The sequence below is a fragment of the Epinephelus fuscoguttatus genome, linkage group LG12 (genome assembly GCF_011397635.1).
Source record: "Epinephelus fuscoguttatus linkage group LG12, E.fuscoguttatus.final_Chr_v1".
Classification (NCBI taxonomy): domain Eukaryota; kingdom Metazoa; phylum Chordata; class Actinopteri; order Perciformes; family Serranidae; genus Epinephelus; species Epinephelus fuscoguttatus.
Window position 1 is genome coordinate 29,649,648 of NC_064763.1, and position 15,121 is coordinate 29,664,768.

The 15,121-nt window shown below is 40.8% G+C and overlaps 1 protein-coding gene across 2 annotated transcripts in view; it reads right to left on the minus strand.

Moving 5' to 3' along the window:
- The window catches only part of pds5b (PDS5 cohesin associated factor B), a 39,657-nt gene that overhangs the window by 17,450 nt on the left and 7,086 nt on the right, over positions 1–15,121 (minus strand). For both annotated transcript variants that reach the window (XM_049592179.1, XM_049592178.1), the window contains exons 2-11: positions 12,379–12,506; positions 11,027–11,230; positions 10,553–10,639; positions 5,264–5,361; positions 3,933–4,059; positions 3,488–3,568; positions 2,318–2,458; positions 1,315–1,430; positions 795–889; positions 398–543 (exon numbers count right to left, since the gene is read on the minus strand). In XM_049592179.1, coding sequence (XP_049448136.1) covers positions 398–543; positions 795–889; positions 1,315–1,430; positions 2,318–2,458; positions 3,488–3,568; positions 3,933–4,059; positions 5,264–5,361; positions 10,553–10,639; positions 11,027–11,230; positions 12,379–12,486 — 1,203 coding nt within the window. In that variant the 5' untranslated portion in view covers positions 12,487–12,506. The remainder of the gene's footprint in view (positions 1–397; positions 544–794; positions 890–1,314; positions 1,431–2,317; positions 2,459–3,487; positions 3,569–3,932; positions 4,060–5,263; positions 5,362–10,552; positions 10,640–11,026; positions 11,231–12,378; positions 12,507–15,121) is intronic.

Genomic DNA, 15,121 nt, shown 5'->3' on the forward strand with positions numbered 1-15,121 from the left:
TTGAGACGAGCTGAGCCGAACCATGCAGTGGAAATGAGGCATTAGACAACAACCCATAACACAACGCTGTTTTACAATTTGCTTTTTTTAATGGCAAAGAAAAAAAACATGGTGCATAAGGATTTAGACTGGCAGGTTTGCAGGTTTTTGTATAAATAATTGTAACTCGACTTTTCTGTTTGCAGCTCATGATATCGCCATTGTTCATGCTCTGAATCTACTACAAGGGAATCATTAACTCAACAGATATACCGACTCAATTTGTACTGTAATAAATATTGACACTGACTGAAAAACTTGTGATTACTCATATCGCCCTGGCCTACTTACAACAAAGCGACAAACAATGTGAGAACACACTGACACGTCCAAACGTACACAAAAGGTGCCCACTTACTCTCTTGTCCAGGGTCCTCTCCTTTACAAAATTGAGCAACGCATCGTTCACTAGGGACAAGTCTTTCTTGGCAGCAGTTACAATAGAGACAATGACATCATGGCGAATGGCCTCCTCTGGGTCATGTGATCGGACCCTCAAGAATTCTGGGAGAAAAAACAGGCACAAATGAGTAGGATGTGAGAGAACCTGCCACCTCCAATGCATAGAAAACATGCGGCAGTTGCTTCTCATTTCTTAAATTTCACACTTGAAATGAAACAATAAGCTTGTGACTTATTATCAGGAGCTTTTAATTGGCATCACATCTATATAGTGGCAAAGTAAGTCAACACACAATGGGCAAGTTTCCCAAAACTGGATCTACTTAGAGGTCAGTGCATTTCAGCTGATATACCTGTGAGGTCTTTTGCCAGGTCTGGGTGGTTCATGAGACAGTGACTGGCAAACTTAACACACTCCAGTCTGATAGGCACATGGATGTCATTAAACCTGTTTGGAGAGAAAATGAACGTTAATGTCAGCAACTCCAGGAGGCAGAAACATAAATAACCCAGCAGGTGTTTGCTGCATGCTCACACTGTGCATCTCAGGAAGCAGAATTTAAGACTTTAATGACTGTACGTTACAAACCAAGAGACAAATCTCACGAAACAAGCTTATTTGAAACTGAATATAGTGTGTGTTTGACAACTTAAGACAAGGCAAACTGACTCAAAGAACATGGATGAAAACTTTAGCAAGCCAAATGTGATGATGATGTGAAACTACAACAAAAACTTCATTGTGCAACAACAACCCTGTTTCGTATGAACTCAAGAGTGAACACACAACAATGAGAATAAATACATTTTAACCCCTCTGATCAAGACTTGTCAAGGATCTGTGGATACTACAGCCACAACACTGAAACCCACCTGCCCAGGTAACACTGCCAGAGTGGTTTATTCTGTGCGGCCAACTCTGAGTCCTTGGCTCCGAACATCTTAGCCAGCAGCTTCACCACCTGCAGCCTCTCATCATTATCATTACTCTGCAGAGACAGAGCGAAGGAGAGAGACAGAGAGAGAAATGATGCGCAGAAGTTGGCTGTGTAGAGCAGACAGGCACGCCAAGTCGTTTACATTGACTACACTGGCAACTTTACCACTTCCATAACACAAAGGCAGCAGTTCCTTTAGTATCAATCTTGTTTTAGAAAAAGGGAAAACAGTACAGCCAATGAGAAGTAAAAGACAAAGGAAGACAAGAGTGAGGATGAAGCGGGGAGAGAAAAGGAGAGAAAACAAGCGAGGAGAGATGGAAAAAAGTGAGGGTGAGAAAATGAATGAGCGAGCATGAGAGAGAGAGAGAGAGAGAGTGAGAGAGAGAGTAGTCTGTGGGGGGAGAAATTTTATCGCAGCTATTATTTTTGAGGAGACGGCAGTGATCTACACTCCCTCCGAACAGTTAATGAGCGTTATCCATCAGCAGGAGGCCTTTATGAGACACTGCAGAGGCAACATTATGCTGACTGGCTGACTGCTTTATCTTTCTAATATGAATCAACAAACCTGCAGAGAAAGTAAAAATGTGCAGTTCTGTGGTAATAGGTCAGAGAATTCAGGTTTTTTAGTCTGGTGTGTGGATGAGCTCATCTATCAATATTAACCAAAGCATTGCTGCTGCCTCCATCTCTGTAACTCTTGTTAATATCACAACAAAATTATCATAATGATGTCATTCATCTGTCAAATGTCACAATAAAGTGCAGTAAGGTGTACTGCACCTAACAATTACACTAACAACATGATATGACAAATGTAAGACGCTCCTTTAGACTTACTCAGCAAAACAAAAAATGGCGAGACATTGAAATTCTGGAAAACTACAAAGCAGTTCTGTGCTTCAATGTGAAACTAAAAGAGAGTTTTTCAATACCTTGAGTTTAAACTCGAGCTGCGGCAGCACCGAGAGCAGCAGGTGGCTGTCTATGTTGTAGAGCTCCAAGATGAGGTCAAACACGTGCTCGGACAGATCGCTGACTGAGGTCTTTCCCAGCATCAGCACCTGGTTAAAGAACTGACGGAGAGGAGAGAGAGGGAGGAGGGATAATGGTTACTGATAAAGCCTAAACAAGAGATCCTACATGATCCAGCTCCTCAAGCCATGATTTTTCTTATATGCAGCTCCTTTTTCAAGGCAATTTTGAGGATTTGCATATGTTTCTAAGGCTGTATCAATAATGGCAGGAATACCAGTGCAACAGCAATCCTTTGTAAAGTGCAAAAATCTGGTCAAATGATGTAATTTGCATAAACAACACCAACAAAAGAAGCCGGTAATTCTGCATACCACCCCGTAGAGCCACCCTTCATCACAACAGGGAAATTCCTCCACTGTGACAGCCCTATATTTCTCTGCGTGTAACATATGTAGAGGCAGATGCTCAGGTTACACTGGCTGTCAGGAGAAAGTACCACTGCACAACAGAGACCACAAGGTGATTTACTGACACTGCGATCTTTGCGAAGAAGTTCTCCTGTTTCTTTCTACTCCTCTATGGTGAGGTCAAAGGTGAGGTGGAGAACAGCTTCTCCAGAGCTGTCAGGGATTCAATATTTTACGTAAGCATTCCTCTACCCTGCATGAACCTGAGTCCTCCAGATGTGGGACTATTTCACCCTATTCTAGTAGCCACAGGTTAATCTTAATTTACGACACTGAAGCTGCACGTATATGACGTGAGCCTCAGCACAAATATTTGGATGCATCAAATGTTTTATGTTCAGCAGCTGATTTTAATGTCCAACGCATCACTTAGCTTCATCATTTGCCCAGATACGAACGTCTTGCAGTGCCAAGACATTTCTCGCATGGCTGGCACTGGATCAAATACGCTGGCAGTGCTAGTACTGTACTCTCCCATCAGGCTACAGTATGCACTGTTTCACCAATAAGAGTTACAGCTCTGACAAGTTAAGACTATAACAGGATGTTCATAATTGCAAGATGTCTAGTGTTAAAGGCAGGGAATCCATCTAGCCATATAGATATATAAAAGTGTAAAGACAAAAAATAAACAAGAGTGTACTGAAGGTTTGAGCTTACGTTGGTGATGTAAGGTTCAATAGCCTGGGCAGTCCTCTTCAGCAGAGCTTTGGCCAGGTCATATGCTTGTTTATTCAAATTCTAAACAGAAAAACAAACAAAACAGCAGGTCAGAAAACATGTTCACACTGATGACAGATACTACATATGATGTGAAAATAAGGTTGTAGTCCATCATTTGTTTTTCACTCAAAAGAATCCCATTAGGATGCTTGTAGCTGACACAGATGTACACAGATATTTGTGCACAAACTCTTACGCTGCTTTACCTCTTCTCACCTGCAGGGGTCTCACTGAATTACAGGGTATGGAAAATGATATACTGACAATATCAACTCTGTTCAGACTGTCAGTTACTGAGCTGTCTCCAAGTGTATCATCATACATGTTGTTATTATGTATGTGTATGCATAAATGTGTGTGCATGTATACTGTGTGCAGATACCTTGTGTGCTGGCACCAGGTTGACCAACACAGTGTCCAACAGCTCCTGCGATACAGTGTCTCCTTCACAGATGATAGAGCTCATCAGGTCCACCATGTGCATGTGCACCTTCTGGTTGTGGCCATTGCTAGGGAAGCAAGGCAAGAGGGGTCAAAGGTCAAGGATGGTATCATGGCATGACTGAAATGTTCCACAAGAGAGGCAGCAACTTAAAATTGACTGGTAAGCATATAAAATGTGACTGTTTTTAATGCTGGCGGCACAGTGGGGCAGTGGTTAGCATTGTTGTCTCACAGCAAGAAGGTTCCTGGTTTGAACTCAGTTTCAATGTGTTTTTCTCTGAGTACTCCAGCTTCCGCCCACAGTCCTAAGACATGCAGGTTACGTTAACTGGTGACTCTAAATTGCCCGTAGTTGTGAATATGAGCATGAATGTCTCTATGTGTCAGCCCTGTGATAGTCTTCCGACCTGTCTCGGATGTAGCCCACCTTTCGCCCAATCAGCTGGGATAGGCTCCAGCCAACCACAACCCCTAACAGAATAAACGTTTATGTAAAATAAATGTTTTTAATGTCATGATTTCCTTTGACGACAGCAAACATTTTTGGTTTCATGTTCTTCACTTGCTGAATCTCTGATCTTGAAAACAAACTGTCCTTGCACAGACTGTGATGCACTGATCACACAGAGCGTGGGAGTACTTGCCATTATGATCTGCATTACAGCGGGAGGTAACGCTTATTACCTAGATTTGTATCTCAGCGACTGCTGTCCTCAACGCTGCCAGGCATTACTAGTCTCATTACCTCTCATTCACTGGAAGTGTCTCTCGCATACACACAAACATGAGGGCTACATTCCCCTACACATCCAAGCTCACTGCAAATATTTCAAGCAGAGCTCTGTAGATTCTTTTTATATAATAAAATAGCATTGTGCTGGCACAACCTTGACACACACAACCACAATTTTGTTCCAGTGGCAAAGAGCCAAATTCTGTACTGCAGAATTCAGCCCTCAAGGTTGTGTTCAGTAGAGTGAAATTGAGAGCGGGGTTAGGAGGAAAGAGAGGAGAGGAGGGAGGGCAATCAAAGAGAAACAACCGGACTGCTACTGTGCCGTTTCATGATGTTGCAGTGGAGACAGATTGAGGTGTTTGAGGGTGCTACGAGGGCTCATTTCTGACATAAAGGACTGCCGCAGCCAATTATAAGGGGGGAATGTGGAAAAATAAAAGTTGGGCATGCAGACACACACAATACACCACAACGAATATGGACACACAAATATTAATATTCACACCGAGGTGTGCTTGGATAAAAGGACTTACTTGATGACCTGGAAGAGCGTTCTGTAAAGCTGGGTGAATATCTCATTGCTGTCTTCAAGCTCAAAGCAAATATTGTAGGACTTCACCCAAGCTATGTTCTGAACAAAAAGAGAGGAGGCAGGATGTTAGTGACGATGTCATTTACAACGCAGATGCAAACTAGGAAGATGACAGAAGAATGTGGTAAAGGAGTGAAGGGACAGCCATGTTGGTTAACTCTAAATAATACTCTTCCTAAAAACCAAATCAAACTCATTTCCATTTAAACCTGCAGTAACTTAATTTCTGGGCCCTGATAAGTTGTGAACTTTTTTTGAACATCATCCCCTTTCAAGTTGACAGGACAAACTTGTTAGTGCTTATTACACATCCAGCAGTCATGGAGAACATTATCATTCATTCAAAGCCATGTTTGTATCCACCTGGAAAATGCAAGCCCAGCACTGACTCTCTTTTATTCTACATTTTTCTTTTGGGTCTCTACCTACCTCTAAGGGAAATACCTAGCTCTTTAGCCGCTAAATGCTCCACTATGTTCACCAGTCAGTATCTGGCTACATCGATCTGCTGTTTGGTACCGACAGGAAGAGAACAGTGAGTTTTTATGAGAGCAGTGAGATTAAACCACAACAGTAAAGGGCCGGAGAGCCAGGTTTTGGTTAAGACTGGTTAAGTTTTCCCTATTAAATTCACAGACTGTATAAAAATAATGGATGCAGCTACTGCAACATCACCCACTGGTTTGTGGACTCCTGTTTTGAAGCCTCAAGTTTGGCATTTTGGCTGTCGCCATCTTGGATTTTTGGAGCCAGAAGTGGCCCAGAGGCGACAATATTTGGACAGATTTAAATCAATGAGTGATATAAAAATATATATCCAGTCTTTTGTTCCAGGCTGTAAACATGTTTGTTTATGCTGTAAATTTGGATGTTTTAACTTAGGGGGTCTATGGGTACTGACTCACTTTTGGAGCCAGCCTCAAGTGGCCACTACAGGATCTGCAGATTTTGGCACTTCTGCGTTGGCTTCATTTTTCAGCCCCAGAGGTTGCTGCTAGGGAAAATTACACAGCTTCATCTTATAAACCCCTTCATAGCCACTGTAGCTATTAATTTGTATTTCACAGATGTTGTATGAAGTGAAAAGCAATCAACTGAATTAAAACTGTTAGATTTCCACAATCTCACAATTGCTTCCGATAGTCCAATCATGCCACACTGGCTTTTTAATCATAATCTCAATAATAATCAAATTGTTAACAAAAGAAATTCCATTTACATTCAACTTGTCCCTTGATTTAGTCAGGAGTACAATCCCATCAATGAATCAAAAGCACTTTGAGAGCAAAGTGAAACACAATAAGAAAAGCAAACTAAACCATTAACATATTCTTCAAAAAGGATCCCAGAAATACTGAGGGATTTATGCTAGTCATTTTTGGAAGGCATGCAACATTTATCATTATCTATTTTAAGGAGATCAGACGTGGAGTCTGCTGCAGCCTGAGGGAGAAGGAAAACAAAACTGCCAGATCACTGCAGAAACAGATAAACAAGTTTCCTATTAGCTTCTAATGCACAGCAGGAAAAGTGCCTGTCACTCTGACACCGCTGCTTCCTCCTCCGTGTCTCTACATCCACCCTCAACATCCCGTATTTAATATGATACAGTTAACTAATTTCAACTAACTAACCAGGGTAAATTACCATTGCCAGAAAGACAATGGTAATTTACTGAGTGGCTGATAGATTTAGGAAGCCACCAGCCACAGTGGCAGGTGGGCAAAATAGTTCATTTCCAAGCCTGTCAAACACTAAGAGAAATTCAAACTCACTGAGATAAGACAAAACAACTGGGAACGCTTTCATGCACATGCTTTCATCCCTGCTGCCATTTATAAACTATTAAATAAAACATCACTCCATCAGCAAAAAAAGTACACAAAGAATACAGAGCATCTCTTTCCTGGCTGATATACAGCGGATCACTTCTAATAAAAGATACGTAATATTCAAGACCATCAACATTTCCATCAGCAGTGCAAGTATAAGTCTGTTGATGGAGAAAAGCAAAAGTCTGAAGAAGCCTATTACAAATTACTTCCCCCCTTTGGCCAGGTGGCTTCATCCAGAGGGGTATTTCATGAAGATTACCAGTTAAACCAGGATTGCATTTCAGCAAAATCTCTTTCATAAAAGAGGTCTTGATAAGTCTCGCCTAAGTTACCATGGAAACTCATCCTTAGTACTTCAGGCTTAGCTTCATGCTTAGAGATCCCCCACAGAAATATAATTACCCTGCTTGGAATAATGTGTTTTTTCACAAATGACATTTACTCCTCCACCCTCATAGTCAATTTATGAATGCTCAAATATTGTTCATTTCAAAAGTTTAACTACGGAACACAAGATGTCTCAGTCTCCTACATCACTGAAAAGTCAACTCTCAATGTTTGTGCTCAATGGAGTGTCCACATCACAGTGCTGTAAGTTGCATATTGGAACAGGGCAGCGGCTGCACAATATATCTTTATTTTTTTCAGTTGTCATCGCAATGTCAACTTGCACCGTAAACACATTGCAAAAGACTGTGATATTGCATTTTTGCTGACAGGGTCCATGCTGTAAACCAAACAATAACAAGTGACCAATGGCTTGAGGCCAGTAAGAACTTCGGTTAGGGCAGTAAACTCTAGGGATGTCACAATACCAAAAATTCAGTAGTCGGTGCCGATACCAGTAAAATTTCATGATTCTCGATACCAAAGTTAATACCACGGTAAAAACAAAACAAAACAAAAAAAAACATTCCTAAGATCCCTTGTACTCAAACAAGAAATACTTTATTAAAATATTTGCATATAAAATAACATTTCCATCAACAGATTGATATTACTTCTCTTCTCCTCTTTACCTATTTTTCGTTGTAAAAAACATTGATCAACAACTGCAATAAACTCAATAAACTATTTAAATATTTACTATTTAAATCACGCTGACAGCATTTGAGCCAACCACAAGAATGTGTGGAATTTTGTTGGTTTCATTTATTGTTTGTCCTGTCCTGGTGCAAACGGCGTTTTTGACGTCTGTGGTCCAGTTGTGGAAAAAATCAAACGTCCCATTACAACAAATCAAACACACCCCAACCGCTGTGTTTCGGAAGTAGACGTGCATGTGCAGTCACGTCCTTATCATTAGGTCATATGCAGCTTGTTCAAGCTGTTCTCTGTGTTGTTGAAGTTAAACAAAATAACTTGGAACATATCTGCTTATTATGCTACTGATTTTCATTTGGATATTTTTCGATTTACTGACTGACATTTAACGGAGTGTTGCACATCTCGAAGGTTGGGCTCATAGGAGACCACTAGACTCTCTCCCAGGCGAGGGGCTGGGGGAGAGAGGGAGATGTCTGCAAGGCTCCATCCAGCATGGACCAAAACACAGAAGCAATTCGAAACGAGTTAAAAGCAATTAATAAACAGACAAAGTGGTGTTTAAAACTGCATATTTTGCTAGCAGATCTATTTTCTGGCCTAAAGTGTGGCCGCCCTCTCCTCTTCTTTGTCACCGCCCTCGCTCTGAATGTAGGCATGGACTGTAACGCTATACTGCCCCCATCAGTTCCGGAAGAGTCATGGCACCGATTCGTACGCTGGTATCAGTTCTTCCGGTTTTTCAAAAAAAAAGAGTATCGCCGGGTTTTTTTTTTTTTTTTCATCATGGAATTGAAAGGTATCGCGAGAATCGGTTCTCATGACATCACTAGTAAATACAATCTGTCAGTTGGCTGATTGGGTCAGTGCGCGAAAAAGTGAGCAAGCTAACATTACTGCATCTGCTCTCCTCTCCAAGACTTCATTCTTCTCTGCCCGTGGCTATCTTTGTGCGAGTAGAAAACAAAGACAGATACAAGCAAGCTTGTTTACATCACAGATGTAAAATGGCAGTCAGTTATTTAAAAAAACCCATACCAATTGAAATGCTAAAATCATTCACTGGGTTGAGAATGAAACCTTGTGTTATGAGAGTAGTGTAGCTACTTTGGGGTAGCTCGGTACGCAGCAAGTGTGTGGTTGAGTGAAAGAGTGTGAGGGGGTAGATGTGCTCAGAGCACACAGCAGTTGGTGATCGCAGCAGACAGGAAATTAACAGTAAAGTTGTCAAGTCGTACCAAATGTACAGTGGAGGCTTACGTTTGTCTATAAAGAAACACTGCAGCTCCTCAGGATCCAGGTAAAGTAAATAAAATACTGTATACACAAGCACCAGTACTCTGTAAGTTTAGGTCAAGAACTGAGTCCTTAAATATCTTTTAAATTACCATAAATAATATCATTGTCGCCATTTTCAACATTATCACATTTTACTTGCATCATGCCGCCCTATATTACGCAACTTACAACTACCTGATGTCACAAATCATGCTTGTGCATGCACGTCCTAAACCCCCTTTCAGCAGATGAGCAAAAACAACCTTTTAGTGTTCAAGTCTGCACATAAATCATTTTGCACAGTGAAGCTCAAACATTAAGTAATAATACCCGCATTTCTGAGTGGAGAGGGGATTTCAATCAGCAAGACAGAGCCACAAAGTTTCTCTGCTATGCAACACTGTGGACATGAATGCAGTAAAATACATGCTTTTCAAAATAAGCCCTGCTTTTATAAGCCTTCTCTATGAAACACCACTTAAATCAGGGATGCTAACGCTCTCTGTGGATAGAACTGTCACCACTGATTAAGGCTAGGCTCCAGCAGCGAGATAACTAATCTCTTATCGAGCGTTTTATCTCTCAACATTATTATTTTTTTATTAGCAATGAGCAATGTGGAAAACATTTGGGGTAGTGGGCTCTCATTTTATCACTGCTGCCATCTCACCAGGCACAAACATCTCTGGTGGAAAATTGTATTCCTGTTGTAGAAATTCGGTTTACAAAGTAAGTTGATGACACCTGTTATTTCAATGTGTCAGATACATTCAAATAACACTTCAAACCTTCTGCTGCTCATCTCATTTTCAGGTTGTGGCTTCAGGTTGTGAGCAGTAATTTTGCTGCCACCCTAAAAAGTTTCTTTGTTCTCAGCCAGCAAAAGGTGATAAAAGATCTCTAGTTATTTATAGCTGTAGATACTTGTTGAAAGTATCTCTAGCCAAGTGCCAACTCAATAAATCCAATGAGGGAATTCTTATGGATTCAGATTCAATAAGGACATTCAATACACAATAAAATGCAGTCCAACCCCAACGTTACCACTGATCCGTACACACACAGTCACATACCTCAAGCAGGTAGAAGTATCTGTTGAACTGAGCGCTTTTAGTGTCCTCCAGTCCTTTGAGCTGTCTTGTGATGAACATGAAAATGTCCTGAAGACAAGACAGAAACACAAAGTGAGCACTTCACACACACAAACACATTGATCTAGTCATCAGCAAAACTTGTAAGGTTTGTTACTAAATGCAGATTTGTGCCTGCCTAGTAAATGCTTGTGTCTGGAAGACGTTTATAAACTTGCACACAAAAAAAGCGCAAGTGGTGTCAAGTCTCCAGCCAAATGCTGCACAAATATCAGGCCAACTCCAAAAAATAAGTTGGCAAATGAAAAAACTAATCAATCTGTGAGTTAGTGTTAAGTGAATATTTCAGAGAGCAACAAGGTTATGTAATTAAAACCATGAGTAATTCTGATGAGGTGGAGGGATGTAACTTTGCAGTATTTTTATTAGCCAGAGCCAAATCTTTAGCACCATTACCTTGAGTTTATCTGGGGAGGTGTAGGGCGCCTCTGGGGCATAAATCCTGAATATGTCTGCCAGACAGCACGCCACCAGCAGACGCACGTCCTTGTCTGGGTGTTTGAGGAAGAAGTCTGAGGCCAGGTGGAGGGCCAGGTTAAGATACAGCTCCTTCTCTTCCTCGGAGTCCTGGTCCATGTCCATGAAGGTCTTCACAACCATCTGAAAGAGGGGTGGGGGGATGTTGAGCCAGGGAAGGTTAGTGGCTGGGTGAGTTTTCATCTGACTCAAGTGTGAAATCAAGCCAAGCCACTGAAGCTTAAAGGGAAAGTTCATCCCCAAATCAAAAATATTTTTTAGCCTCTTAACTGTGGTGACATTTATAAATCTAGATTGTTTCGATTTGAGTGTTGGACATATCGGCTGTAGAGTGGGGTTAAAAACTAGCACCAGGAACCAACCAAATGTTGGTAAAATATTCCAAGTGGCTGCTGGATTTGCTTCACTCACCAGACAAAAAAACAATGGTAATTTATTGAGTTTTGCATTCCACCAGCCACAGTGGCAGATGGACAAAAAGTTGATTTACAGTCCTGCCAGAGATATGTCTGCCTTCTTTCAAATTTATAAACCACAGACTTTGTTGTTAGCAGTTTAATGTAGGAACTATTTTCCCTCTATTTAACTACACCTGCGAGCCTTATCACTGCGCAGAAGGAAATGTACATCTACTCATGGATGAGGGGCTTGTGGTGGTGACAGTGCGAGATGTAAACATTAATGGTGTCCTCCTCAGCTGATCTGTAATGTTAGCTAGCTCAGTGATGCTAGGTGAGCTAGTAGTAGATGCATACTTCCTTCTGAGCAGTGATATGGATGGTGGGTGTAATGGCTCACACTATCTGTAAATTAACCAGGTCATGATTTCTGGAAAGAGACATTGCTATTGAGTTTTTAAAATGCATTTTTTTTTTGGCACTTTGAGCACCACAAGCCGAGCACTCTAGTTCCATTATATCTGAGAGAAGGCAGACATCTCTAAGGCTGATATCTCCAACACTTGGCGAATCTCAACAAAATGATCTAGACTGATAAATAGCGCTACAGGTAAGAGGAAAAATATGTATTGTTGAACTGTCCCCTTAAAGTTCCTCCTTAGCATTCAACTTGTTAAGTTATACCATGAAAACTGAACAATCTAACTCTAAATAATACATCTTTCAATAATGCACTGGCAATAATTAATAAGTCATCCTGTCTGTCATTATGCCTTCAGTAATGTGACAATATTATACTGAGAAGCCTGACAACTCCCCCTTGATCTGTGCAGACACACAGTTAACAAAAGTGAGACCGCCGCAGACACTGACCTTGAGCCTGCGGACCATTTCCTCTTTGGAGATTTTGTCAGATATCTCCTTGACCCCCGGGGGGTAGGTCACCTTCCCATCTGTGACTCGAGCTTTAGAGTGAGCCATCCTCTTTAGCTCTTCACTGCCTGAGGAAAGAGAGAATAACGTTTGTAATAAATTAGAGAGGATTCAGAGAGAAGGTGAGACAAAGAGCACAGAGAGAGAAACTACGAAAGTTAAAACCTTGAAAAATTGCTGAAGCGCAACTAAAAACAAAAGCAAGAAAAAGGCACATTGTTAACTATGTGGAACACGAGGCATACCTTTTTAATACTTCAAAGCTTCAAAAGACATCTGCAATAGAGACTTCTGAAATATTCAGCGAGGTATTCAGAGCACCGTAATGGTTTTCTGTGAGCTGAATCAGGGATGAAATTGCTGCATTCAGAAAGCAGGCTGACTTTTCACTGTGAGCTGCTGCTGCTGCCATTGTGTTCCACATTTTATTACCGCGGCCACTAGCCTGTCAAGGATTACACCCAATTCAAGTTTGGAGCATTCACATGACGCAAAATGTGCTTTGACTTTCAATTTAGTGCATTGCTCATGGCCAGATCAGCCATGCTGCACTTTACACTGCTTTTTGGCAACGGCAACTAAACTGACCCATCTCACCTTGCCACTGCTTTTTGTCCATTAAAGATATTAAAAAGGCAGAAATGAGTCCACCCAGGAATATGACTTCATTTTACCTCCTACACCAGACAAACTAAGGCCTGACTCATACTTAATAAATATATAAAAGTCTGCACAGTGAACTTGGTGCGCAGTGGTTCACAAAGATGTATGATTTGACACTCGGTTGTTGGAGTTCATAAAATATCCACAGAATTTAATACAGCACTGCATTAATTACAGCAACAAGGCCAGAAGTTGAAAACTCCCCAGGAGTTTTGTGTAAGCTTGCTGAACGGAGTACGAGGTTTTGAAATCAATAAATTAGAAGACTAGACTAGAAAATTTCCTCAGACACGGCGCCTGAGTCAGAGCCAACAGCCGACAGGGCTGCACTTAATTATTAATTTATTTTTTATTAATCAATTAATATAACAATTAAATTACCCTAAAATAAATATAAAAAACTTGTCTCATAAATATTTACATATTTTACTAATCATCTTCTCTTAAAAACTATGACTATAGCGCTGACTGCTGTGTTATGATAACATTCATAGTAATATTAGGCCCTATGTTTTTCATACCTGATCAGAAAGTAATGGACCTCAAATTCAACAGGATTGCTGTGGCACATTAATTAAATTTAATTACTATAACATAGCAATGCTTACCCTGAACAGAAGAATCAGCATTTATTCTTAAGTACTTGACTTTAAACTTAAAATAATTATGACACAGAGGAATATGCAATTAAGTCACTGGCAAATGTATATTTGCATCAGTGTGGGGCAATGAAAGTAACTGAAATGATTTACAGGATGTAACAGCAGTCACACACTGTAACAACAGTCTGTAACGTTGGTTTAAGTTGTTTTCTCACTCGTGCATGCCTGTTAAAGTAAACAGAAAATATAAAACAGCTGAATAACAACAATAGATGGTGCATGCTGTAATGTTAGCTGCAGTGGAGAAAGTTCAAGTGACTACTTCGAACAAAGACGCGTTGTCCTGTATTGATAATCCTGATATATCCCACGTGGGTGTGGATAATAGTGAACAGGACAGTGCTGTCTGCTGCCGTCTTAACAAAGAGCTCCAGGGTGCTTTCACTTCAAGTGCCCTGTGAATAGTCACTTTCACTTTGTAGGCAAGGTTTTTGCAGCTCATTGTCGGGTGCAGCTTAAACTATTGCGATGCGCCAATACATGTTTTGCAATTGACATATTTCCATAATCGATGATGTCGATGAATCACCCTACCCCTACTTAATGGCCAATATGACCTTTAATATTCCAGAATTCCGGAGATATAGAACAACAACCACACATATGTAACAGCCTACATTTAAATAGCAATAAAACACTTCAAATTAAATAACTTAAAAGTAAGCTAATTGAGGAAGTGGTCCATTGAACAGTGTGACTAATCACAGGTTTAGCAGCAGCGGCAAATAAGTGAAAAGACTTGGTGTTCCAAGCGTCACCGTAAATCACCAGTCCTGCTATTTAATATGCTATTAATTAATTTATTTCTGGACACAGCATTGGACACAGGGCACCATTCATTACGACGAAAACTGCTCGGTGGCACATGAAGACAAAATGGTTCAACTGCTGTGTATAATTTTACCTGAATAATCAGGGTATTATCGGCACTGCTTCCACATTGTGCAGCCCATAGAGCACGCACAATGGAGACTCATGGCAGCCGAGCAGCTAACTTCCACTGCCCGAAGGGATAACTTCTGATTTAGCGCTCCACTAAGTTGAATGGAGTTAAAATGATTTAATCTTGAGGCTCTCTACACTTTCAAATGTTATTGAATGGAATGGATCAAATCTTGATAGTGATGGGTTTGTGACGCTCAAAAAAAATGTATCCACTGATTCACAGATGTCTCTTTCCCAATGTAAGTCTATGGGAAACAGTCTTTTTGGGCCCAGTGGCATCATGTGACAGATCCCGGAAACTGCAGTAACACTGTTTGACCACTATGAACATTGGCTTCAAAGCCCAGCGCACTTCCTGGAGGCCTATTACACACACACACACACACACACACACACACATACAAACACACATA